Source organism: Diadema setosum, chromosome 21 (assembly GCF_964275005.1).
Source record: "Diadema setosum chromosome 21, eeDiaSeto1, whole genome shotgun sequence".
Taxonomy (NCBI): domain Eukaryota; kingdom Metazoa; phylum Echinodermata; class Echinoidea; order Diadematoida; family Diadematidae; genus Diadema; species Diadema setosum.
The window spans coordinates 31,059,848-31,086,829 of NC_092705.1; the positions used below are offsets into that span (position 1 = coordinate 31,059,848).

The 26,982-nt window shown below is 38.5% G+C and overlaps 3 protein-coding genes across 3 annotated transcripts in view; 1 reads left to right on the forward strand and 2 right to left on the reverse strand.

Annotated features, from left to right (window-relative positions):
* Positions 1-4,739, reverse strand: part of LOC140244960 (uncharacterized) — a 36,400-nt gene extending 31,661 nt beyond the window's left edge. Inside the window, exons 1-2 of the mRNA XM_072324568.1 lie at positions 4,610-4,739; positions 1,595-1,757 (exon numbers count right to left, since the gene is read on the reverse strand). Coding sequence (XP_072180669.1) covers positions 1,595-1,757; positions 4,610-4,670 — 224 coding nt within the window. The 5' untranslated portion in view covers positions 4,671-4,739. The remainder of the gene's footprint in view (positions 1-1,594; positions 1,758-4,609) is intronic.
* Positions 4,740-6,629: 1,890 nt separating this feature from the next.
* Positions 6,630-9,968, forward strand: LOC140244656 (arylacetamide deacetylase-like). Its single transcript, XM_072324276.1, has 4 exons — positions 6,630-6,779; positions 7,809-8,055; positions 8,309-8,372; positions 9,014-9,968. Exons 1-4 carry the CDS (start codon positions 6,630-6,632, stop codon positions 9,807-9,809), a joined length of 1,257 nt encoding a protein of 418 aa, XP_072180377.1. The 3' UTR covers positions 9,810-9,968.
* Positions 9,969-13,931: 3,963 nt separating this feature from the next.
* Positions 13,932-19,633, reverse strand: LOC140244489 (neutral cholesterol ester hydrolase 1-like). Its single transcript, XM_072324119.1, has 4 exons — positions 19,493-19,633; positions 18,179-18,419; positions 17,816-17,879; positions 13,932-14,739 (listed from the first exon to the last, which is right to left on the reverse strand). Exons 1-4 carry the CDS (start codon positions 19,631-19,633, stop codon positions 13,932-13,934), a joined length of 1,254 nt encoding a protein of 417 aa, XP_072180220.1.
* Between the last annotated feature and the right edge of the window lie 7,349 nt (positions 19,634-26,982).

Consider the following 26,982-nt stretch of genomic DNA (forward strand, 5'->3'; position numbering starts at 1 on the left):
TGAAAAAGCTTGACAAGTTAAACCAAGTTTTGTTGTTGTTACAGTATTTTAAAGATTGAAAGAAGAGAGAGAGAAATGGGGCCCTATACAAATAATTTGCCCCAGACAGCACTTATAACATAAAACAAACATAGATCTTAAAGAGATATAAACAAGAATATTAAATGCATACCAAGTCTCCTCGAGGGAGCTCATATCGTCTCCACGAGGGAGCTCATATTGTCTCCACAAAGGAGCTCATAAAGTCTCCACGAGGGAGCTCATATTGTCTCCATAAAGGAGCTCATTACGTCTCCACGAGGGAGCTCATATGATATTGATGAATACCTCATATTCTTCAGACAAACTCAAATAACTACTAATAAACCAAGTACCACTTTAATAAACCAAGTGCCTATGTTCTTAATAGGGTTAATCAAATACTCACTGATGATATCAATTACTTTAAGTTTGTTTGTTTGCACACTACACACAAAATCACCAATGGATTACAGGTGATGAGTCTAAAATAAGCTGATTTAATGTCTTTCTTATCATTCTGTCATTATAGTTCTTGTTGATGCTGTTGAAATTAGACTGTCATCCTAAGGAATGTTGGTGATCTTGAATGCCTCTTGCAAAATGTTTTTGGACAAGACAGTCAAATCCATGTTTACAATACTGCTGCTACTGCTAAGCATACAAAAAAGAAGAAAAATGTACCATAAAGAAACATAATTCACAAGAAAAAAAAAGTACAAGGTAAGCACCTAAATTCTCAGTAAATCCTCTCAAGCAGAGTAATCCAGACAACAGCAAAATTTGGGCAGTTTTCAAACCTGGGTCAAGTCTCTGCTGAACACCGAAGCAACATGCTTTAATACCAACAAAAGTCAACAATTACTGTATCATGAAACATGGAAAGCCGTTGCGTAACACATTACTATTCTTTTCTTGATAAAACTTAATTTTTGAAATGTTTAACCTTAACCAAGAAACTTTTCTCTTTTTTTTTTCCACAACACTATGGATTGCATCTTTTCCAGGGTAAGACGTATGGAAGTGGGACAAATTCATTTTCCCAAAATGTTTCCATTCAATTGCCACTTCAACTTTCCTCAGCATTGAACTTCAATGCTATTTTATAGCATTTCCCATGCAACAGAAAACATCTTGGTGAATGGTGAATGATACTCTTCAAGTGTGCACCTTTTCCCTTTGCAAGCTTCACATGATTGTGGTGGCTCCTTAGATTGTATTATGTGGTTGTCATACTTTGTATTTTACCCATTTAAATCCTAAATGGTAAACTCTCTCACTTTTTCTCATACCTATGTTGCAGAAATTTTTATTAATCTGTTGCCATTTTTGTTTCATCATGTTTATCAGATGCCATACTTCTCATTTGGAATATTTTTGAAATAATGTGAAAAGGAAACTTTAGAGCACCAAATCTTTACTAATTTTGCAGTCCAGCCATTTCTCTTTACATCCTTACCCCCCCCCCCAAAAAAAAAAAAAAAAAAAATACAATACAATATAAAACTTATACCCTAACAATTTTGGAAGACAAAGATAAACAAGTATGGACATTATTGTTGGTAAAAGTGCCAACTGATGACCAGCTTGATGCAAAACTTTAAAGTTGAATCTCTTTACCTCAGAACTCTCAGCCTCACATAGTACCTCCAGCTGTGACATTATGGTCATTGTCTCAATGGCGAGGTCACTTAAGGTCATTGACTTGCCCCAAAGTTGTTCGTGGAGACAGATCTCAACTGCAGAAAATAAAAAGCACCAATGAAAATTTTGAGTGTCTAGTCAACATAAAAACTCTGAACAACGAAGGAAAGAACACATGATCTGCTATTTCAATAACTTCAGAGACAAGGCCACTTGATTAAACAAAAACAAAATCATTGCACCTGATTGACAAATTGCCCTACATCGACGTAAATAATGAAAACATCTCGACGGAAGAAGATCATGAATTTGAAAAATTATGCAGTACCCGCTGCATGCTATACGGATTAGAACCAACACTTGCTGTCGGGCGAAAGCTCGGTGGTCTAGTGGAGATGACGCCTGTCCGGTGATCAGGAGGTCATACGTTTGATTCCTGCTGAGTATATGCCCTTGATTTTTTTATCTTGGCTACTACTAAAACACTGATCAATTCAGTGTGTATTTACGTCGATGTAGGGAAATTTGTCAATCAGTTGCAAAGAAAACATCTTGATGGAAGAATTTCATGAATTTGAATAAAAACAAAATCTCAATGTTTTTGTTGTTGTTGTTAATGGATGGTCAATAACCTCAATTAATGACGATGACTTCTCTGTTGCACTCTGTTTTTGATTGTTTATTGTACTGAACCAAGGATAACACTATACATAGATCTGTAACAAGCCTTCTCTCTCCCTCTCTCTCTCTCTTTTATTTTTGCATTTCATTTCACTCTGAGTATTTCAGTTCTTTTGGTTATTGAATACACAATAACATCACACTTTGTTATAAGAATCAAGAGCAGAAGGTGAAGTTGCAATGCCTTATGATCCACAAGTTTTCAAGGTAATGCAGTGCATGAATTCTTAAAATCAGGCAAACCTGTATCGTGTCAGTGTGGCAAACGGGCTACATGGCTCTATACAGTGTCAATATTACGTTTTGTTTATATTGACTCAAAACATATTTATGAATTTTGAAAAGTGCATCCTAATGTAACATGCAGACTTATGTGTCTAACTTAAAGGCGCATAGACCCGGTGGGTGCGGGGGCGGCCTTGAATGATACTGCCGATCACAGTAGCATTGGTATGAAGATTGCCGAAGTTGAGCTGTCATCAAGAGTAAAGCGTGTAGGTGTTGCTACAAGTAGGTAACGGTGCCTTCTTTGTCTTCTCTGTGCATCACGCAGTCTGTAGTGATGCCAGGGTGCATGCTTATTGTGCTTCTGAGTGTGGAGTCACAAAAGAAGTTTGCTAAAGCTGTCATCCCCCTCAGTCGAATCATGAGCTGAACTACATTGTATGATCAGACCACTGACTACAGTGGATCCGACTTCTTCGGACTCATGGAAATGGGTCAAAGCGTACGAGTGTCGTTAGCGCTAAAAAGGAGTCGATGGCATACGTAGGTCTCTATAGGAAACTTGCGCCGTGCGCCCGTGTACGCATTCGACTAAACCACCGGGTCCATGTGCCTTTAATCCATGCATTCAAGTAGCTTCAATAGTTCAAACAGCTAGAACCCTTAATATGCCCAAGATATGGTTCTAAAAGTTGAGATACAGCTAGGTTTTCACTTGTACAAATGTGTACAAATTTCATGTGCTTCAGCAGAACACACTGCACATATTATAAATACACTACAGAAATCTATTCAGGCAAGAGACAAAAATTGGTAAATGTGCTACAAGCTATTTCTTTGGGAAAAGTTCTGATGAGACACATACACAACATAGTCAAACACAACACCTATCCACACACACACAAATAAGATTAAGGATACAAAATAAGATTATAAAAACTATGAGATGCAAATGCATGTTGACTTATTTGATTCACAATAGCCTGGTCATCATTACTGCATGGTTAAAAGAAAATCTAAATATGTGTCATATATATTACAATTTTTCTGACATAAAATATTAACATGTTGGAAAATATACCTTTTTGTTGTTTTTGCCCCTTTTGTGTCTCTCAAATCAGGAGACATAGAATAGAAATACTATAGCAATACAACTTGTAGATTATTCATGTCTTTCCACCGGAGTGAGAAAAAAAAAACAGAAAACAAAATATTAAAACTCACAAACTGTTACGATTCTTAAATGTAATGTTAGCCTTATCTAGACCGGAGTGAGAAAAAAAAAAACAGAAAACAAAATATTAAAACTCACAAACTGTTACGATTCTTAAATGTAATGTTAGCCTTATCTAGACTAGAGGTCTAGACCATTTATCGATTTATAGATACATTTTATGTTACATTCTAAGAATCACAAGTCAATGTTTAATACAAATTTACTATCATTCACAACATTCTGATTGAAAGTGAAACCTACTGATTATTTAAAGTACGGACTGACTTCTGGTGGTACCTGGTATGGTACTACGCTACTGAACCGGTCTGAAGACAGAAGTATTGTAGTAGTAGAGCCAGAGGTCTTAAATATATTATGAAAAAATATAGATCTAAAGCCATTTTGATATTAGAACGACCGAGTAAACTTTACTGTAGAGTAGTAACATACATGGCCCCTTGGCCTTGCTTAGGCCTAATGATTATAATATTGAACTAGGCCTAGATCTAGACCCTATAGTAAATTTATTCCGAGGACTGCTCAGTCACTGAAAATTTGACCGAGAAAAATTGGAGGAAAAAGAAACGAAGTTGACATGCCACTATTCATCAATGAGGTCAATGATGTTATGGCATAGTTCTAGACACACAAACCATGGTTAGGCTAAAATTTATATGATATCAGCGCAGTCACAGACTGCCAACAAAATTTACAGTATGTGGGGCCGTTCATATCCCATTGTACGTATTACCGCGTATACGATAATTGATATTCGTCCATTAGGCGAGGGTTTACGCAAAGATCATTGCACATTATGATACATACCTTTGTATGATGGATCATATGAGCAGGAAAATGCAATCGGAGGTCCAAGGATATCAACCATATTGCGATAATTTTTATTCGTATTTAGAACTACAGACGACGAAGAACGTGTGTGAATGAATGCGCAAGGCTAGGTAGTGCAATGCAAAAACCCAATGAATGAATAGCGCATGCATCCATCCACGACTGTACGTTATGTTGTACAAGTGGTACGGGGACTGAGTACTAGTCAAAGAGATTATACCACAAGAGGGCGTAGTCCAGTGGGGAGGCAGCCGCGCGAGGGAGCTGCCATTTCGCGTTGTGGGAGCCGCCATTGCACGTATCCTGTACAGTAACTATTGTTATCAATCAGTAGATGGCAGCGCACTCTTTACTGCGCTCGACTTGAATATTCGGCGCAGTGACCTTGCGTTGTTTTATTGTGACGTCACAATGGTCATGTTTAAGCGTCATAATGGTGCTGATGTTGTTTGATTTTATGGCGTGAGTGGGAATGTACGCGAAACAAACGTCATAATGCTCAAGTACTGTCTAGTCTACACCCAAGTTCCCACTGTTTATTTTGCGAACAACAAAAAGGTCTGGACTCTACCAAATGGTTCAAATGATATGATATCATTGTAGAAACTAATATCTAAACAATTAACCACATTGTGATTCTGAAAATAAAAATGTGTAATGAAGAATAACATATCATTCCAGATATGATATGAGAAGATATGACTTGAACGTAGACTTAGATCCAGTGCCCCAGGAGGTAAGCACTATCTGGGCACCCGTCCCGCTTCATCATGAATATTCATCATCTACATGTATCCGTAATACCGTGGAAATACATAATTTTTTTCATTTCCCAGCAGCGTTTTTACATTTCTCGGCAAAACTGAACATTTTTCCATCCCCCGGCGAGACGTTTTAACATTCCCCGTTGATGCAATTTTTCGAGATTCTCACATTTCCCGGCGATACGTTTTACACGTATCCAGCGTTCTGCCATTTACTAGTACAGTATCTTACTGCCTGATGAATATTCATGATGAAGCGGGACGGGTGCCCAAATAGTGCTTACCGTGCCAGGAGCTGAGTGTGCGCTACCTCTTCAATTTTGGACGCACTATTTGTACGCACGCGTATGGCGACTACTTACTCTATAGGTATAATCTCTTTGGTACTAGTGCACTAGTATGTGTGTGGTGCTCAGAGATTTTTCTCCTCTGTCTCTTTGGTGGTGCTACAAAATATTGGAGGCTGCCCTCAGGTGACGGTTTCGTTCTTCTGCAGCCGCTTTTTACATTGTGTGTGTGCGTATCACAAGGGCACCCGAGTGTGCAATGCCTGGATGCAAGGTGCATGAAATTATATACACGGTGCCCGTTGCTAGACTACGACGGATTTTCAGGCAAGATTGCAACCATAGAGCAGGTGCTGTATAATACAGCTCTATGATTGCAACACAGATCTACCCCCATGACACACACACACACACACTGTTCCCAGGGAGAATGTTACAGAAAGCTGACTAGTGTATACCTGGCAAGTCGTTCAAATAATATTCCACCCGTGTTTTGGAATGTCCATTGATCATGATTATTATCAGAATATCTAAATACAGTGGTGTATCTCTTTGCATCTATCGCTGTAAATAATACCGAAAAAAATATAAGGTTCATTTATACCAATGTGCACGTGAACTAACTGGCTTATCACAGTAATGAGAACCCTTCTAAGCTTAAGTCAAAGTCTAAGTTGTTGTTTGATTTGTAGAGACCATGGTCCGATCCCTGGAAGACCACACCATTGAGTGCCCCTCGTCTGTACACTGTGCATCGGACGGGCAAACACATTATTGTCCGACCAGTATTATACAAGAGTACTGCTTAGTATGCTTGCGCCTGAGAACACCTTCGGTTGACTGGTCCCGCGGCTGGCTTTGTATACTTTGTAGAAAAGCCTCGGGTTTTTTTTTTTTTTTTTTTTTTTTTACAACCTGTGAAAAACGTTTCAAAGCAGGTCCATAATGAAGGGTAATGCAATGTTTTGCGGTATTGTTGTGGCATTGTTGGGATTCCTGTGCGCATACACCCTGAACGAGCCGGTTCCTCGAGGCATCACGGAGCCGGTGAAATACCGTCTGTTCATGACATCGATTCGCCTGACAAAGCTGCTGGTAAGCTGTAGGTATTATCATTGAGTTGTATCCTATGCTGGCTGTATAAGGCATCGATATCCATTGTCTGCGAGGTTGCTTTACGAGAGCTCATGTCATCAGAAGCTTAATTATTGTACACAGCTCATCGTGTCAGTGTGGTGCCAATTCATAGATTATGCTGTATATACGACGCAGACTTGGTACAAGATTTAAATGCCTTTTTGATGGTTGGATAAACTTTCGTAGTCAAATCGCTCCTACTTCGAAAATCAATGAGTTATATAAATCAAAATACGTAGGATCCCCACTCAAAGGTTTTAACATGTTCAATTTTTCCCTCATTCATATTATTTTAAGCTTCACCAATGTTGAGAAGAAAGATATCAAAATTGATTTTTTTTTTCAGTACAACGAAGTCGTCTATAATATCTTCTCTCTCCTTTTTTTCTCTCTATATCTCTCTCAATTTTCTCGTGAACAAACCATAATATCGATAAGCTTGATACAAAATAAATACACATGTTACTTTACATTCTCTCTTAAACTGTTTAACTTTCTTAGTCATGTGTGGCATGTAGGGGCCTATTGAATGCTAATCTGGTTTTCTAATTCTGCTTGATAATGGTTTGGAATAATGCATAATTTTAAAACATTATCGATATGCTTATTATGATAATCATAACAATCATGATCATTGGGGTAACTGATTATTACCACACGTAATTATAATTGATTACATTGTTAATTAAAGTGTAATAGTATTGTCGTTTCTCGGAATATCAAAGGTTCAAAACAAGATTTTAAGTATGCAAAACAAAGTGAAAAGCAGCATCCGATGCCTGCTGATGCCCCTCACAAATTAATATCAATTTTTCGCTCTCGAGATTCTCCTCTGATCATTAATCGGTGAATTACGTCAACAGTTATGGTAGTTACATCGTAGTCTCATCACACTAATTAAATACTTTGATGATGATAATGATGATGATTAGAATACCAATGTTCCTATTGCTATCACTATTATTGCTGCTTTGTATTTTCAATTAGATTTCTGCTACTTATTTGCTTCATCGAGACGAACCTTACCCCAATTTCTACGTCAAGAGATTACGTAACATCCAGGAATACGCCGCACCCAGTCCCAGGTCTGAAATCGCAGGGTCAAACATAAGATCCAGGGTCCTTGACCTCGACGGGGTTAGCGCGCGCATCTACGAGCCAATCAGAAGGAGCGAAGAAAAGCAGCCGGGCTTCGTCTACCTCCACGGTGGCGGAATGGTGCTCGGGAGCGCAGGTGAGATCTATAGTGTAATGGTTAACCACCACCACCACCAACAACAACGACGACGACGACGACACTGTTATTATACAACAATAGGGAATGAGCAACTATGGCTTGTTGGGATTATACCTAACAAACCATAAGGAAACAACAGTATAGCAATGTGATATTATTTTCTGAAATTACGCTGCTTCTTATCAGGATTGTTAGGTTTGTGAGGGGATGGTGTATGAGTTTAATTTGTTATTTTGTTTGTTCATTATAGATTCCTACGACACGCAGACTCGGAAGATTGCTGAGGGTTTAAACGCAGTGGTCGTATCTATCAAGTAAGTTCATAATCATTATTGTGTCAATTAACTTATTAACTGCAGTCATTTTTGTAGAAAGCTTATGTCGGTCGCTGGAAGTACAGTGTATGTCATCAAAATAGAAGCAGGCCATTCAAATGAAAACTTATTACAAAACACGCGATGCCTTTTGATTCACGACCAAGAAAAGACACCTTGCGAAGTGTGATAACTATATCTAATCTGGTTTTTTTTTTAATCACTTCCTGTCACTAACATTTCCATCATCCCCATGCACCCATAGAAGAGGTGAAAAGGCTGCTCAACAACGTCTGTCTATTGTGCAGGTAATTAATATAAACAAGTTTCATACCACCGAACGCCACGCCTTCCTCTTGCCTAAAATGTCGACCCCAGCCATGATAATTTTGCAAGATTATTGTCTACTTGGCATTACTTACTTATCGACATTATCGGTAAAGTGGAGTTCAGCTATTATATAGAAGTAGACATTCATGAAAGAGGTAGAACAAAACGTTCATCACTCAGACAGCCATTACAGTGATTGCCATAAATTCCAGTTCATCAGTGGAGTGGTTTATCAAAAGTGGGAAACACGTCGCATTGTGGATCACTTTCCCCTCACGTTTCCAATCTTTCTCTTCCTTTATTAACTACAGTTATCGATTGGCTCCCGAGCACCCATTTCCTGCCGGATACGAGGACTGCGAGAGAGCCACTCGATTCTTCATGGAGCACGCCGAGGAGCACGGCGTCGATCAGCGTCGCATCGGCATCGGGGGCGACAGCGCGGGGGGTCATCTTTCTGCATCGGTAGCACAAGCAATCAACGATGATCCCAGTCTTCCAAACCTAAAACTTCAGGTTCTTATCTATCCATCTATGCAGAAAATCGATCTCAACACCCCGTCCTATCAAAAATACGCCTCGGATTTCGGCGATGGCGGTATACTCTCAATTTCAAGTATCATCACCTTTGTGACTCTGACCGAATTTGGTGAAGTAGATCCTTACGTCTTCGAACAGCTGTTAAGAAATAACCACACGTCATCTGACTTTAAGACTAAGTCGCTGGAGAATACTTACGTGGATCATACCATCCTTCCAGCCGAGTTTCGCGATCCGCGGTTTTACAAGACGCGCACCGATCCCAGTGACGGAAACGACGCGCTCTGGGAGCGCATGTCGCATAATCTCTTAGATCCGCGCAGCGCGCCCCTGCTGAGGCGAGACCTTTCCGGACTCCCACCAGCATACATCGTCACATGTGGATTTGATGCTTTGCGAGATGACGGTGTATTCTACAAGCATCGTTTGGAAGAGGCCAGGGTGGCCGTGAAATGGGTCCATTACGAAGATGCCTTCCACGGCGTAATGTCGTTGTCAGGGTTACCGTTCCAGCTTGGACATACTATCATCGATGACATCATCGAATTCGTGAAAGAAAACCTTTAGGAGTAAATGCAAAGTGCTTTCAAGTTACCGGTTGCTCTTGAAAGAAAAGCTTTATGCGAGGGAGGGAAAGAACGATAATCTTATGCGTGTAAAAATTGCGTTGTTCAGAGCAATGGTCGGATTATTAAAAACTTTCATATCAATTTATTTATGGTATGATTGCTGCCACTAATGCAGTTAGCATATTTGCGTGTATGTATGTGTGTTAGTGTGTGTCTTTGTGCTATTGTGTCTGTGTCTTATAAATAATTCTCGCAAACTCAGGTATAAGATATTGGACCCAACCCATGAATGCACGGACACCCTTTTGCGTACTGACTCACTTTCCCTCATAAGAACATCTTCCCAAGGATAATGGGAAGATAGACGAACCAGTGAGATTCCAATTCAAGCTCAAGACAAAAAATTCCAATCTGTAGGTGCTCTGTCCGAGCTTGAATGAAATTGGATTTCAAATGCAATAACTGCCACACTGGTAACGACTGTTGTAGAAGCGTTGATGGTTAACGTTGATTACAATTACAGGTGTTAATGAAGTTATAGCAGTAACGGTTATTTTTTTTTTTCTCACGTGTGACAAGTCTCTAATTCTACATATCCACTTCTCTAACTCTCCACGCGGGTTCCATGATGTGATGTGAAGTTCTATTACAATGCGATGTCAAAATCTCCAATTTGCAATCTCACGTTTGGTATAATAGACTTCATTATTTAACATAAAGTGTGTCCATGCAAGTAGCGTAGTAGTTAAGTGGTATAGCAGTGATGATAATAATGACGATTTGTAGTAATTCACGTTTGTATTAACATAATTAAAGTGATGATAATAATAATAATCATTATTATCATTATGATAATGATAATAGTAATGAAAATAGTGATATATCAGCCTCTCTGAATGTATTTGGTTTTGTGGTGATGGGGACAACAGGTCCTATACCAGACTATTCCATGTTCTTGCCTTTAAATGGAAATATTGAGCCCTTCAATTCATTAGGTTGAGTTCGTTTTTGTGGAAGCAGATGTAACAGATATACAGAAGTGGCGCAGTATGGTCACGTTATGACGTCAGCAACGCGGCAATTGGGATGAGAAACCTGTTAGATGAGAAAATCAAACAGAGATGCAATGTACACACTTGAATTTGAAATGTCATGGATCGGTAACTTTATTAGTTTATAATGACTGCATGCAGAACCATTGATAGCTGTCATAGTTTTACAACTAGTCTTCCCTCCTGAGCCTCACAGGTTGCATGTACTCATCGACATCCTGTCAGAGTAAGATGAGAGAGATGTCATAAACGCTTTCGCACTTATACTGTAATTTGCACGTAAAATTATCTCAAAGTGAAACATTGTGCACTTGACACGCGCGTTTATCATCTTCCTTTGCAATTCAGTCACTCAAATTATGAACACTACTACGCCAAGTTATTGTAAATATTGAAAGGAGAAAAGTCTAATACATGCATCACTCAAAGTATTAACAGTAAAGTATTAACTGTGGGGTATATATGAATTCAGTTCCTCAGGTGGTTTTTGGTCATCTCATCGTAACACAGAGAACACGCTCATTTTTATATCGCGTTACTCCACAACCTTCTTACTAGTAATACGATTTAGTATCTATTCGTGCATGTAACCTAAACTCTGTCAATTTTAGTAAGGTGCAGTACGGATTCTAGTTCTGAATTCATGCAAGTGATCAATTTACTATACCTACTTTTAAAATACACGTACAGGTCGTTCTATTCCATGTATCAAAGAACTATATCAGCAAGTATAATTTGGACATAATTTATGGTCATTTCATTGAGTGATTTCAAGTTCGGTGCTAGTGCTAGTGCTAGTGCTATCTCAGCACTAGCACCGGCGATAAAACCGAACTTGAAATCACGTCGGTGTTGGGAGTTGACCTCAAAATTATGACGTATTTCTGGTAGTTGGTGCTGGGCTCGGTGTCGAATGTCGTCTGCTGAACTGAGCTCCGCCGTTTGTGTTAGCGATTTATGTGCTTTTTCCCCATTGACTAACACTAGCCCCTAGGGATTATCATTTTCTTCATTTCAAGTTCGGTGCTGGTGTTAGCGTTGCCGTGCGAGACCCGTATTCACTTCCATAATAGATGCACGTTTTACGTGCAAAGTCTATGCTAATGCAGTGGTTGCCCACGTAACGTACACGAACACTCCAGACATGGCTATATAAATCTGAGCCTGGGAGCAAAATTAAGATAGTTGTATTTTGGGGAATGGATGAAATTTGTGGCATTTTAATCCGTCTTCCTTACTATATGTCTTAAACTAAGCAGTTTTGGCTAAATCTTTTAATATCTGGCTGTAATCACGCGCCATCACTTTCTTCGTCGCGCAATTCCCGCGGAGCTCGCGGTGCTGTGATTCCAACACCTAGTGCTGGTGATCGATAATTTTGATCGGTATCGCCTCGTTAATCTGACCGTCGGTGTTGGAGCTCGATATAACGCTGTTATTTGGCGGCTAGCACTAGCACTAGCACTAGCACCGAACTTGAAATTTTTTTTTTGAAAAACTTTTTTTAACATCGGTTAGAATACTCCTCATAATAAAATGATACAAATGAATACAGTTCGAGACAGCAACTCGGACACATGCACACTCTATTTTGAACGTTAACATTGCACTCCTACACAAAACCGAGTGACACGCATGTTAGTACACTGGCAATAATACAACCCGTAAACTGTTCTCAGCATTGCCTAATGGCAATGTCACTGTACCTGTAACTTAAACATTTCAGTGTTGATAGAATAAAATAATGTAACTTGAGGTAATTATGACTATCATGGGCACACAATCATTATCTTTGTGCTCCTTAGACATTTCATGTTATTGATAGAGCGGCACTACGCTTAACAGATAGAATGAAGGAGGGAACATTAAACTGGAGAAGGTAGGGTGAACTGATGACACCAGTGGGTTGATAATGTCCCGCTCATCTACCCCCAATCTTCCCCGAGTGCAATCCACCATCAACACTGCTATCAGCCTGGTATCCGTCGATATAAGGTTTCATTTTGCATTCATTACTACACCCGTCTCTGACATTAACACAATTAATTTACAGTAATAACTTATCAATTATACCAAAATAACAACAGAAAGAAGAAAGACAGAAAAATCTTAAAACAAAGCAATCATCTAACACTTTTCGTAGAATCTGTTATAAATTTTGTTGAACAATATTGCCACTATGAAAGTAAAATTTACCCCAGACGCGTTAAAGGTCTGACTGAAAGACGTAAAACATGAGAAAGAAAATAATATCCCTATAATAAAGGTTCAAACACTATTTTCATTGCGCTTTAGGTATTTGTTGATTCATTCAATCATTTATGTATCTATTTTTCATGTATCTATTTGGTAATAAAAGGTGATTTCGACTTCAAAAATATGTTTCGATATCAGGCATTGACTATTAACCACTTGATGAATACAACCATCAAAGAATTCAATAATTAAATAATTTCACGACTCAAGATGAACAGTATTTAGCATCATTCATTCCTTGCTTTGTGCTGTGATGAACAAGGAAGGATAGTGTCGATGATGTCATTGCAAGATCAATTAGACAAGTTCAGCTGCAGTATACATTGTAAAGTTGATAAATATTCAGCAAGACTTTTTAGCTATACTAACTTTATTATCATCCTAAACATCATCACCTTAAAAAGTGAGTTTAATCTCAGCTGCATGCATGCATGGAATACCAAAATGCTGGACAATGACTTAATCAAGACGATATAAAACATGCCTGTCATCGACATTTGTCCAAGCAGCTTGCCAACACAAACAATTTACATTTCACATGTCTCATTCACAGATCACGAACATCAGTTAGCTATCAAAGTTCCATAGCGATTTCGAAGCGAATTCACGGAGCATGTAACACCTATATCAAAGACCAGATGAAAAAAAAAAAAAACCTCAATTGGTGACATTGCAATAAAAGAATTGTCTTAACAGTATACATGGCTTTGTAAGACATTATTCAACCATTTTGTGCTAATGAATTACAATGATAATAATATTGTATGTCAGCTAATAACGAATACAAATTGCGAATGATACTATAGTATTGCCTAAATATTTTGTTGAATGAAAGCAATCATGTCCTCAAACATTTGCCTGCCAACTTCGAATCGCCCACTTGTCGCAAACCACATAATGCCGTGGAACGCGTTCTCGTAGTTTTTCCATACAGTGCTTACTCCCGCGTCCGCAAGTCTTCGCGCATACAATATCCCGTCGTCGCGTAAACAATCGAATTCGCACGTTAGAATCATCGCACTAGGGAGGCCTTGCATGTTGCTCCTAACGAGAGGTGAAAAGCGGGGGTCTGTGTAGTACTTTTCGACTTCATTCCAAACCTCGTCAGATCCTGTGCACTTCTCCATATCTTCTTTCAGCTTCGCATACTTTCCAGACAGACGCAGCTCCTCGGGGATCAAATTCCGATCTACGTACTGGATGAACGGAGAAGATGATCGAACACTTGGCGAAATGTGTTCATTTTGCATAGAGCGACTCGTAGTCACAGGGTCGACCAGACCATGTAAGTACATTGACACATACTTACAGACATCGAGTTTTGAGAGGAAACCCCCGTCGCCGAACTCCGCTTCGTACTTCTGGTACGAATGTGTCTTGAAGTCCAACTGCTGCAGGGCTGGATATATGAGTACCTGTAATTTGAAGTTGGGGATTGTGACGTCATCATAAACGACCTGCGAAAGGCCCGCTGCGAAGCATCCTCCTGCGCTGTCGCCGACAGCGCACACTCGATGCGCGTCCACGTCAAAATCCCTCGCGTTGTTCAGAAACCATTTTACAGCGCGAAGATTATCATTGAACCCGACAGGAAAAGGGTGTTCCGGTGCTAGGCGATAGCTAAACAAGTTAAAATGGAGAAAAAAACAACAATCAAACAATCAAACGAAAAGAACATGCTAGACAGAGGGAAAGAGAGTGAAATGGAGAGAGAGAGCCCACCCTCCCTCCCCCTCCCCCCCCCCCCAAAAAAAAAAACACAACATAATTTTAAAATAGAGACAGGAAATCCATATCACGAGTGTTTGTGACCAATACTCAACGGCGTAGCCAGGATTTGATGGGGGGGGGGGGGGGGCGGTTAGTCTGCGAGGGAGCGAAGCGACGGAGCCCGAGCGAGCGGAGCGAGCGAGGGGGGGGGGGGGGGAGGGTGTGGGAGGAGGTGTCCCCCCCCCTCCCACGGTAAAAACTTTTTGCATTTTGATGTTGTAAATGGTGCAATTTGATGCATGTTTTTCCGCATTTTATCGACGTGAAACAGTCCCACTTGTTTAAGATTGCAGTATATTTTGATGTAGATTATTATTGAGCAATTTGCCTATAAAAATAATGGTATAATTAAATACACTTCTTGTATTAATTTTTTTTCACTGAATATCATGAACAAGACTGAACCCGAGCAAGCGGAGCGAGCGACGGTGGAGAGGAGGGTGTGGGAGGGGGGTGTCCCCCCTCCCACGGTGAGAACTTTTTGCATTTTGATGTTGCAAATGGTGCAATTTGATGCATGTTTTTGCGTGTTTTAACGAGTTGAAACAGTCCCACTTGCCTAAGGTTGCAGTATTAGTTTAGTGTAGATTATTATTGAACAATTTGCCTATAAAATGGTGTCATTAAATAATCTTCTTGTATTAATTCTTACACTGAATATCATGAACGCTGTCTGTTCAGCAATCAAACAGAAAAAGCATGAAGACGAGGGTGTAGATAGGAACATATCCCTTCCCACACGAAGGTGATTTTTCATTTTCAGATCTGAAATTCAGTGATCTGGTGCAAATTTTTGGTGCAATACTTTTTCACCGAAGTGTTAAAATCACGGAATTCAGCTCTTATTCCGAATGTGCATCATCTGTGTGTATGTACATGTACAAAGTCTAGTAAGGTAGAGCTTAAGGGAAGGGGGATTCCCCCTCCCACTCGTAGAGCTTTTGCGTTTTTAGAATTGAAATAAAGCGATCTGGAGCACACTTTTTTGTGGAAAATTCGGAAATTGTCATTCCCAAAAATGTACTAAGTCTATAGTGGGTAACAATTAAACAATGGAAGGGTGGCATGATACCTCTCCCATATTCAAGGGAGCTTTTTTTTTTTTCAGTTTTAAGCTTTTAGAACTGAAATTCAACAAGCTGGCGCTCACTTTTGTTGGAATATCTGGAAATTTGTCAATCAGAAGAGAAGTGTAGCAAGTCTATGGAAAGAGATTCTGTATAATTTTCTGATTGCAGTTAAACGTTTTGGTGCACACATTTTGTGTCATATTTGGAAAACTGTTTATGTTCAAAGTGTAGCCACAGTCTACTTCTATGCATGGGGGAGGGGCGGGCGAGCAGGGAGAAGGCGTGGGCGAGTGTTATCTCCACCCTTCCCGTACGATGGAGCTTTTGCCTTTTTAAGGTTGAAATTGAGATATCTCGTATACGCATAAATTTCATGAAATATTTGGAAAATTAAAAAAATGATGGGGGGGGGAACTGAGAGAGGAAATGGTCGATTAAAAGGGAAATTCCCCTTGTACATGAGGGAACTTTGAGTTTTCGGAATATAAGTGATAAGTCTTGTGCGCTCAGAATTATTCATAATTTTTTGTAAATCTAAAAAGTGTACTAGATAGGGAAAGAGGCAGAGAGGGGGAGGGTTTGGGAGGGGGATACCCCCTCCCAAGCACGAGCGATTTTGCATATTTTGTATTGAAATTCAACGATCTGGTGCACACTTTGAGTGAAATATTCAAAAAATATGATCTCATTTGATGAAAGGTTGCAAAGGAGACCCGCTTCGTGTGCATGCATACAGTATACACGCATTTTTTTTTCCGCCTCCCAAATCCCCGGTCCAAATCTTGGGGGGGGGGGGGGCGACCGCCCCCATCGCCGCCCCCCCCCCCCCCCGGCTATGCCAGTGCCAATACTTGCTTTATAGGGATGCATAGGAATGACAATATAGTGTCATGGACTTGTGTAAACCAAATGTACAACTAACGTTGTTACATTGGCTGCACTATTACTTTACACGATGGTCGTATGTCTAATGACAAACAATTAGGACTATTCATAATCACATTTAACAATGGAGTTAGTTATCATAAAATGATGAAGCGGATCCTAAGCAAACGATTGATTTAAAATATAATGTATGTGACCAGGCATCTTTCTTGCCTAACATAAGTTTTTTTTTTCTTTAAGACCATCACACTCCAAATTGTTGGGGATGAAACCTTTTCTCAAGGAATACTTTGGTATGGTATGATACTTATCTTGTATTGTCTGACATCTTGTGTGACGCCACTCTATAATTACGAACTTTATAATCCAACATCAAATAAAAATAATAATGATAAATGGCCTCCTTGACCAATTTAGTGAATACCATGTCCTTGTACGTCTTCTATTAGAATAATGACTGATTGAAATCAATTTGCAGTTGAAATTGGGTTGGGTAACCCATACTAACTGGCTTAACGGGAAATACAATAAGGGAATGAGACGGACTTTAATTTTTACTTTCTTCGTTTCATAGAAATAATCAATCTTTTGACGAACCGTAATTTTCAAAGTGTCTTGCATTACAATACTGGGTCCTCCGTTTTTTTTTTTTTTTTTTTTGCAGACCGTGATTAGTATCACAAGTTATATCATGCATATTATTCAAACTATGTAGCTTGACATCGTCAATCGATGTGCTGTTGAAAAAAAAAAAAACCAAAAAAAAAAAAACAATTGTAAACTAAAATTAGAATTACTTTTCATACCCAGACGTTCTGTAATCATTCGATTCAATTAGATTTATTTCCATGGAACAACAATACTATTTCATTTTAACTGGCAAGCAAAAAGACGAAACATGAAACATAATGGGTATACTCAATTGATATTGCTCTCAAAGGACACAAAATAGGAAAGATATGCCTACTTACTCAATAGAAGCTACAAATGTGTCTAGTTCTTCGGCGATTTTACGTGTCAAGTGGTTGTAAAAATCTAAGACGGAAAAAGAAAGAGGAAACGAGGAAAGAAGTAGAAGAATGAATTTAAAAAATGAGACGATAAACTGGAGAGAAAATGGGTAAATAAACAGATCTGGGTCAGGAAAACAAACAAACAAATAAACAAACATGAAACAAAATAATACTACATTTAAGGCAACAACCATTGGCATTACATTGATGGAACTCTTTATCAATCTTTCATTAACTTAAAACCTACAGTAGATCACTGACTTGCGAGCAAAAGGTTTGAAGTTATCGCAGTCATGGCAGCGCTGATGTTCGTTGACCCACCTGCCGATCCATAGACCATACCACCGCCGTGGAAGAAAAGAATTCCCGGGTGTAGCCCGTTCTTCTTTCTGATTGGTTCGTACAGCCTAACCCTGACCCCGTCGAAGTCCGTGACCCTTGACCTTATATTGGAACCCTTTCTGGTTTCTTTCGGCCGTGCCTCAGTGCTCTCATATATCAGTCGCTTTGCATGCACGGGCGCGAACGGCTTTCGTCGATTTAGCAGCACATAAACATATTCCTGTTGTGTTGTGTGTTTATCAAACGAAAACAAAATGAAAACAGTTACAAAAAGAAGAATATATCTATAATTATAATAGGTTATGTCATTTATTTAGACGTGGAATCCCCCACAAAAAGATGGGCGTTTACGGATGCAAAATGACATACCTCAACACATTTTTCGGCATGGCACGATTTCTGCTTTTGGATCAAACTTCAAGTTTTATTTTTGTAGATCATTTTGTTATAATATATTTTCAAGTGACATTCTCTTTCTTCACAGTCATACCGCGACCTGTCTGACTTAGTGTTTGACCCACAAAACAGCGTGAAAATAATCATCTCAAAGTTTTCCATAACGACCTCATCGCTTTACGAGGCACAACAGTCATCGCCATTCACTTTTATAAAAACCATACCTGATAACTAACCCAAAGGTTTAACAAATGCGCAGTATAGCAAGAAAACAAAAACCGGAGTAAAATTTGTAGATTTTTCTCATACAGCCCAGTTCATAAATATTAACTAACATAGGAAAACAATGTTTAATCACATTAACGTTGACGTGTGAATTTGATGGGTAGGCGTTTGATTGCTGCCATTGTAACATTGCAATTATTGTAAGTCTTTTGTGTAGTGTAGCGATACCTCTGTGGCTTGCAAATCCTTACTTGGTGTTGCTCTAAATTAAATCACTGTCAAGTATCAAAAGCATATAATATCTGAAGTTAAAAAAAACCACCCAAAACTATGCACCATTTAATTATTCTCCCCATCTCCCTCCCCTCTTTTTAATACAACATTTGGTGACCAGATATTTATGTGTGCTGAACACCTGCTTCAGAGTAATCGTCCACAAACACATTTCTTTCAGCAGGGTTTATGCCATATTCTTTTATGTGAATGATCGTTGTTGTAATATTCAGTTGACTTTGATATCTTCTCAGTATTTGCTCAGGATTTTTTTTTTAAATCTTATAGTTTCCTTTTATTGAGGCCACGATCGAGATCTCCACCCACCTCCCCTTTCCCTCAAGGTTACCATAGCTATCTTTATAGTTTTGATCTATTATGACATATAAACCTACTTACCAAGATTCGAGGGAGAACAAAAAGGCTGATCATGAGGCGGTATTTCCAAGGCTCAGTCATCCCAGCAGGCACACGTATCCGTCTCACCAGCACCACCAGGGCAGTGGCTGCAGCACACGATAACATCAACGAGATTGACATGGTTTCAATATCACGTCTTCACTCTCCCTCCTCAGAATGTCACGGAAATCCTGGAAGAAAATGAACGAGTTCAAGCAATGTCCAGGGTCGTTTGTTATTACAGGATTTGACAGTGAGTCATATTAATCATGAACAACTCAACTTCTACGACATGTTAAAAATCCAAGTAGGAACCTCCATGACTGTACTTCATGTAAACACACATACACACCACACACTATGATGATGAAAATGGAATGACATAATATAATATAGAGAATGACAATACATTGTGTTGAGTTTACTCATTGGCAATTATAGATCTGTGTGCAAATAGTTATGTTGTGAAGCATTTTGTGTGGAGAAAATACGGAGAAACACTGCAAATTCATCAGACACTGTAGGCGGCAATACTATCAACTTTTTTTCTGGTAAAATGGTATTCATGCGTATCATGATTGTTCTATCTTGCTCATACATTGACGACACCAAACAAACAAAATCGTGAAATACCAAGGACTCAAGGGAGCGGAGAAATATTATGAGAAGCTTCTGTTATTTCTTTGGGCTATAGCAGAATACAGAGATTGAACAGTTAACACAGAAGCTGAAGACAAGAATTGAACAGTTACAGTTTAGTAAATCTCTGTTAAATGGCATCTATATTTACGTTATATATAGCTACCCATGCCAATAACCTGCGGCAGGCCTTTAAAGTACAATATGTTGCAATAAGGAAGTAATCTCGAAAAAAAAAAAACACCAGCATTTGAACAAAACTAAAACTAATAATTGATCATGATGATTCGACAGACAGCAAACACTAGCTGACGTGCTTTAATACTCTGCATGCCATAATATATATTAGATGTCCATATAAGTGAGTGAAATGTATGCACATTTGACTCACCGGCCGAGAAAGGATTAATGCATAGGAATGGGATTACTTTCTCATCATATTAATGTACATAAACTAATCGTGTATTCTAAAGATAGCTATTACGGTTTCGAGCTTGTGACAAATCTGGAGTAGGCATCGAGATATCAGTGTCTCTCTATGGACAAATTGGTGTAGTTACTCTCTAAAGTCATTCAACAATGACTTAAATGTAAAGCTAAAAAGGCATATCTTTAAAGGGATGGTATAGAGTATTGCATTGTGTAAATGTTATTTTGTTTTTAGTCTTTTTGTGCGCTTCGAATCACCAGTATAAAGCGCCTTATAAATGCACCTATTATTATCATCATATTCTTATTATTTTAATTATTATCATTATCATTATTATCATTGTTATTATTATTATCATTATTATTATTATTATTATTATTATTATTATTATTATTATTATTATTGTTATTATTATTATCATTATTATTATGTTACATTAATTATTATTGGTGTAACTGAGAATTGGACTTTAAACTTTTTGTGAGATACCGAGAAACCACTTAGGAAGAATAGAATAATGCATACCCTCCTGAGAGGATTACAAATTCTATATTTTGATGAAAATCGGTTTTGGAATTGCTGAGACATCAAAAAACAAAGTAAGACAAAGCTTTCGTGATTAAAGGTGGGTCCCACCTTTCATTAGGATTGCTCTGTTTTAGATATCTCTGCCATTTCATAACCGATTTTCATCAAATAAATGTTGAGTTCCTTTTTGAATCACATGCTCTTTTATATTTTGCAAAAGGTTTTTCACTATCTCACAAAAAAAAAGAGAAATCTGAAGTTATGTCTCAATCAAAACTATACGATCCCTTCAAGTACTTCGCACATAGGGGAATTATAAACCCTTGAGCAAAGCCATGAAAACCGTTTATAGTCATTGGGCGTTTTGTAAGAAGAAAGTTTTGTTTTAGTTACTCTGTTAAGTCATGGGATACTGATGTAAAATTAAAAAGGCATATCATTCATGCAATACTTCGTAGGCATGGAATATTGAAAGCCTTTGAGCAAAGCAATGAAAACCAACACGGGCGTTTTGTGTAAATCTAAGCAAAGGAATACTACCAAAACACGCCATACTATATCACAATGACAAGGACGACTGTTTCGATTGCCCATAGGCTATAATCATATCTAAAGGCCGAAGCATGATTGTTACGTGATAGACCTATCAACCCAGGCCACAAGTTTCAAATCGTCAATACACCGTTGTTTGTTTGTTTGTTTGTTTGTTTTACTGGAAACTTTTAGACTTTTTGGTTATCAATAAGTGTTATGACTACATAGTTATGAATATCCATGTTTTTTGTTGTTGTTTTTTTTGCGCACATTGTCTCTAATTTTCCGTATACAAAACAAGTTATTCCTTTTCAGAAGATTCAGGACAATCTTCTTCCTATCTATTACATTGCTATTATACTGCGAATGATCGCCTTGCCTGTTGATTGATGGCTAAAATCAAGAAAGCAGGGAAAATGCAAAAATTCAAGAAAGAATATCCAGTATACTGTATATACCTTCGTACATTCACGAAAAAATATCAAAAAAAGTATAAAGAGCTAAACACATAGTCATTATTTCATTTTCAAATTTAATATGTTTACCAAACGCATATAGGCCTATATCACCAGCTATAATTCTAGGCACCTAACATTATATTATCGGTATAATAGCTTCAAACAAAATACAATAAAAAGTGACATCTGCAGCACTGTAATAGTTACCCTATAATAGTAGCCTATAACTTCCCTGCAAGCCATAGTTACACCGCCGTGCGCCTCTCTGCCAAACGCTGCGTCGCCGACTCAGATCTTTACCATGAACCGAATTAGTATTAGGTAATTCGCTATTGTACACATAAGAAGAAAAGGGCGCTGCCAACCAAGGGTCCTATACTCAGAGAAGGACACCCGTGCTATTATCCTGCACCTGTGTAAAGGACACTCTAATATATGGCAAGGGAAAGTAGAGTCCTTTTCTGTAAAGGCACTCTACGGGAAAGCAGACCACGGCGCCCCACGATGCTCACATCACGTTATGTTTACTGTTTGCTGTCCGGCGGCAAGCGCAGTATACAAAGTAACGTATCAAAATAAAATTGGATGAAAAATGACAGCGCTTGACGATAATTATATACATGGAGATCGACGAGTGATCTGCGCCAAGAGCGTATAGGCAGTCGTATTCTGTAAACCCGGAGAAGAACATCATGGCGATTGATGTCTATGAAATTCAGATTTCCCTCATTACCTAAAATAGCGTCTATGAGTCACGATTTCTTGCTGTTCGCATCCGCAGAGAAAATGAGATGTCATGTGCATGTCGTCGGCTGCTCTGTAGAACCGTCTGCTACGGTGTATACTGTGTGCAATGTGTGCAATGGGTGGGTTCAAACATCAGTTTGGCTCCCCTGCACCTATAACGTTATCGTTTAGCTCGACCCTATACGATGGTTAATACTATCACACATACCAAGCACTGTCAAAATGGCATATAATCAGCTAAAATAACTGAAACAGCACATTTCATTTCAGATTATACTCACGTTCTATGTTGACTTCGCCGTAGATCGAGGCCCGCTAGCCTTTGCCGTCAGTGCGCAGCGGCGTTTACGTGCGGCGCTGTCATAATTACGTATTCGCTCTTGAAGGTCACTTTCACTCTGGTGGTCAATGTGCAAAGCCTGTATGCTATTTTCATGTTTTAAAGGGACGCAATGGAAGGTACCGCATTCAAGAGAGATTTACTCAATCATGGCAGTCACTACAAAGCAAGCAGCAGTACGAATAGAAATAATAATTTGGTATAATAGGAGCTGTTTATCTCTGCCTCACCCAAATACTTTGCCCTCTGATCTGCGTGCATCCGGGAATTTGTTTGTTTGTTTGTTTGTTTGTTTGATTTATTTTTCTTCCAACACAATTTCATACATAAATCAAAATTATTTTCAGTAATATCACATGGAATATCAGTAAGCAGATTACAAGTACATGATTCAAAGAAGGAAAATCGATGTGTAAATTAATTTCATTAACAAATTATAAATCGTATTACCAATTTTCCAAACAATTATCTGAGACATTATGCGGAAGAAGGACTGCCACTATAAGCAAAAGCTTGAGCACGTGGCAGCCCAGGGACCTATCTACATAATACACAAAAAATTATATTGTTTGCGGAATGGAGAACTTGAATACTACAAATATAAAACACTGTAAATACATTTTTTTTTTACATATGTATAGTGCATAGGTACGAATAAGAGTAACGTGAAATATGATGATGATGATGATGATGATGATGATGATGATGATGATGATGGTGATGTATGATGATGTTGACAGGGTAATGATGAAGAAAAATGTGATAATGAAGATGAAAGTGATAGTGGTGATGCTGAAGATAATGAGAAAGAAATGAAATGATAGACACAGAAACATTGCGTATATTTATTGTGGTTTTAAATCCAATTTACAGGAAAAGAAATGTGATCATTTCATTTTCATCACTATGAATATGATCATGCTAATTCATCAGGTATTTGCTGAGTTATCAATTGGTAACCATGTTTTTCTCACATCAAATCCTTCAAATCTAAAGGTAGCGCTCTAGAAACTGTAACACCTTTCCTTTACAATGAAAACGTTAACTTCACATAATAACTATACACACTGTTGAATACAAAGTGTACTATAAGTGCGCAATGATGTCATGTTGTACATTGAGCTTGCTTCACTTTCTACCGTGTAATCATTTCACACAGAGCATAGTTTGCCAATACTGTACATGTGTGGTTATAATTCCCTTTCAAGAAAAACCTCAAAATTCGAGTTTTCCTGTCGTTCAAATAGTATGTTTCTTGTGAATATAGGGGCCTAAAGTGTGATGTGTTTCTAAAATTACACATAATTATCATCATTGTAATAAACAACTGAATAATATTAGTAATTGTTAATGTAAACCTCGCATATTTTTTTCCAGCAAACAATAGAACTTGCATGTTTTCGAAAGTATGGTTACTTTGATGACATGCACCAGTAATTATACCGTGGCTCTAAATCTACAAACCTCCCAAGACACAATTAAAAACTAGAAAAAAAAAACTGAATAATTTCACAAGACAACTATCTTGTGTTGTTTCTTCTACATAAAACGATTTTTTTTTAATAATCTTATATACTATTTACAAATATAATTCGATTCAATCCATTCAATTGAGCTTAGAAATGAAATATAACACAAATCCTTGTAACTGTGAATGGATGGCCAATTTATTAAAGCCAGCTCCAAACTTCTTTCTAATGAAAACACCGGTACACTTAAATGAAAGAAAGATATTATTCAGAGGGGTGTAGGTTCAGATGCAAACTTCTTCAATGTCGGAATTTCGGAGCTTGGATATTTATTCCATGTTCATCGTGTCACTGCCGGCAATAGGAACAGCCTGGTGGTAGTGTCGCTGCCCGGAAAGCAGTAGATGACAGGTTCGAGTCCCACTGATTCCTTGTTTCCGACATGTTTACAGATCAGCATTTGCGATCTTAACAAATCTAATTTGTAGAGGGAGACAAAATGAAGAAGCTTGTCACTCTGAACTGGTACACGTGTATCACCTTTCCCCACCAAGGAGATGTATAGGTGAGCGCTAAATTAGCGCGAAGATACGCAGCCAGCGCATCCCCATCAGCCCATTCAAGATCATCGTCGACACCCTGCAGGTTGGCGACGCCTCCAAGGTCAAGGTCACATGTCAAGTTATCTTCACCCCAATTCAACCTGGCGCCTACAATGTCAATGTCCACTATGCTATAGTTCCTAAGCAGCCCATTCCAGGTGGCGGTGAAGTAAGAAAGCACAGAATTAGGCCTACCTTTTATGAAAGAGAACCAAGTCAGACCAAGGAGGTTTGAGAAATGGAGTTCCAACTGGCTGTTAACATTCAAACAGCTGTCAGTTTTCTTTTGACGTACAAAAGAATCACACAGGTGCATTTGTCACTTTGATTATCGGGGTTAGATTCCACCGTCTTTCCGAGCAAAGAGATGATTGATTTGGAACGCTAACATAATGTCGGCTATATTTTGCTGTTTTTGTATTGAAGGAAATTAAATTTCAGCTAATGATAAGGCATATAAAAAAGAAAGTAACTCCTGTCCAGGATTATGTCAAAAAGTGTAAATCTGAGCCGTACGTTGTAAAAATATATGAACTGCACCCTTACTGGAAAGTCGATTTTATCATCTTCCCGATCACTTCCGACAAATGAAACTGATATGGTATAATCTTCAAGTGTAGTTCTTTATTCATGTATACGTTAGATTAGTGTAAAAACATGTAAAGTCAATTTTTATGGAATTTTTATTCACACATCCCTGTGTCTGTACCTTTATGTACCGCTGATGTTTCATAAGAAGAGACAGCGAAAAGTAATTACCATCATAAAGACATATCTTCCATTGAGAGTGACGAGTCATGATGCAATGCCACATGAATCAATTGTCTTCCTATCTGTCATGTCTGTGAGGCATCTCCAGTTTAGCACATATTACTTAGTGACCGCATCAAACATGGGATCAAAGGGAATAACACAGTTGTTACTCCATTTCTTGCACCTCCTCGGTCAGACCAAGAAGGTACGGGGCTCACCTAGTATCTCTTTGGTCAGACCCGACAACTAAGCAGTGCTAAGGCCTTCAAAACCTCAAACCTCGGCAGCGAATTAACCCATACACACTCCCAACACAATGCCCTTTCTATTTCTCACGCACATTTTTTTTTTTTTTTTTTTTTGCTCTCTGATCGGCGAACATAAGGACTTCAAACCCTGAATGATCACTACGTTTAGATGTTTGAGACCTTTTGTATCCGTGTTTTTTATTGTTAAACTCTTCAAAACTACAGATGGCGCTCCACCACCTGAAACCGGATCTGATGGATATAGCAGCAATAATAACGAGTAATGTAACTTTAAAGCAAGTCTTGAGCGATGGCTTAGTAGGCCCTATGTAGCTAATTTGCTTCGGCCCCTCCCTGGTAGTTTCTTTTTTTTTTTCAGAATTCCTTTATTAAAGGGGAAATCCAGTCCAAATATAACTTAGTCTGATAACAAAGAGTAACTGGTATCACAAGTTTAACGGTAAAATTTTGATCGAAATCGGATGAAAAATAAAGAGGTTATGACATTTTGAAGTTTCGCTATTTTCGGGGGAACAGTTCTTGAACAGTCAATATGAATATGCAAATGGTAAAGTGAGCACGTCATTCCCTCAAAACTTACCATTTGAATTTGAAATTTCCAGTTTTTCATTCAAACGCAATTATGCCCGAGGCTCAAATCCTGGTATATCTAACTCATCACTATTCTGAAGTTATTCAACCAGCAATAACATCATGTTTCAGACTTCAATAACAAAAATAT

Coding starts and splice junctions, on each gene's coding strand:
- LOC140244489 (XM_072324119.1), bottom strand. CDS start 19,633: ATGTCAATCTCGTTGATGTTATCGTGTGCTGCAGCCACTGCCCTGGTG. Junction 18,420..19,492: donor TTGTTCTCCCTCGAATCTTG/GTAAGTAGGTTT, acceptor ACAACACAACAG/GAATATGTTTATGTGCTGCT. Junction 14,740..17,815: donor ACATTTGTAGCTTCTATTGA/GTAAGTAGGCAT, acceptor TAACTTGTTTAG/CTATCGCCTAGCACCGGAAC.
- LOC140244656 (XM_072324276.1), top strand. CDS start 6,630: ATGAAGGGTAATGCAATGTTTTGCGGTATTGTTGTGGCATTGTTGGGA. Junction 8,056..8,308: donor AATGGTGCTCGGGAGCGCAG/GTGAGATCTATA, acceptor TGTTCATTATAG/ATTCCTACGACACGCAGACT. Junction 8,373..9,013: donor GCAGTGGTCGTATCTATCAA/GTAAGTTCATAA, acceptor TATTAACTACAG/TTATCGATTGGCTCCCGAGC.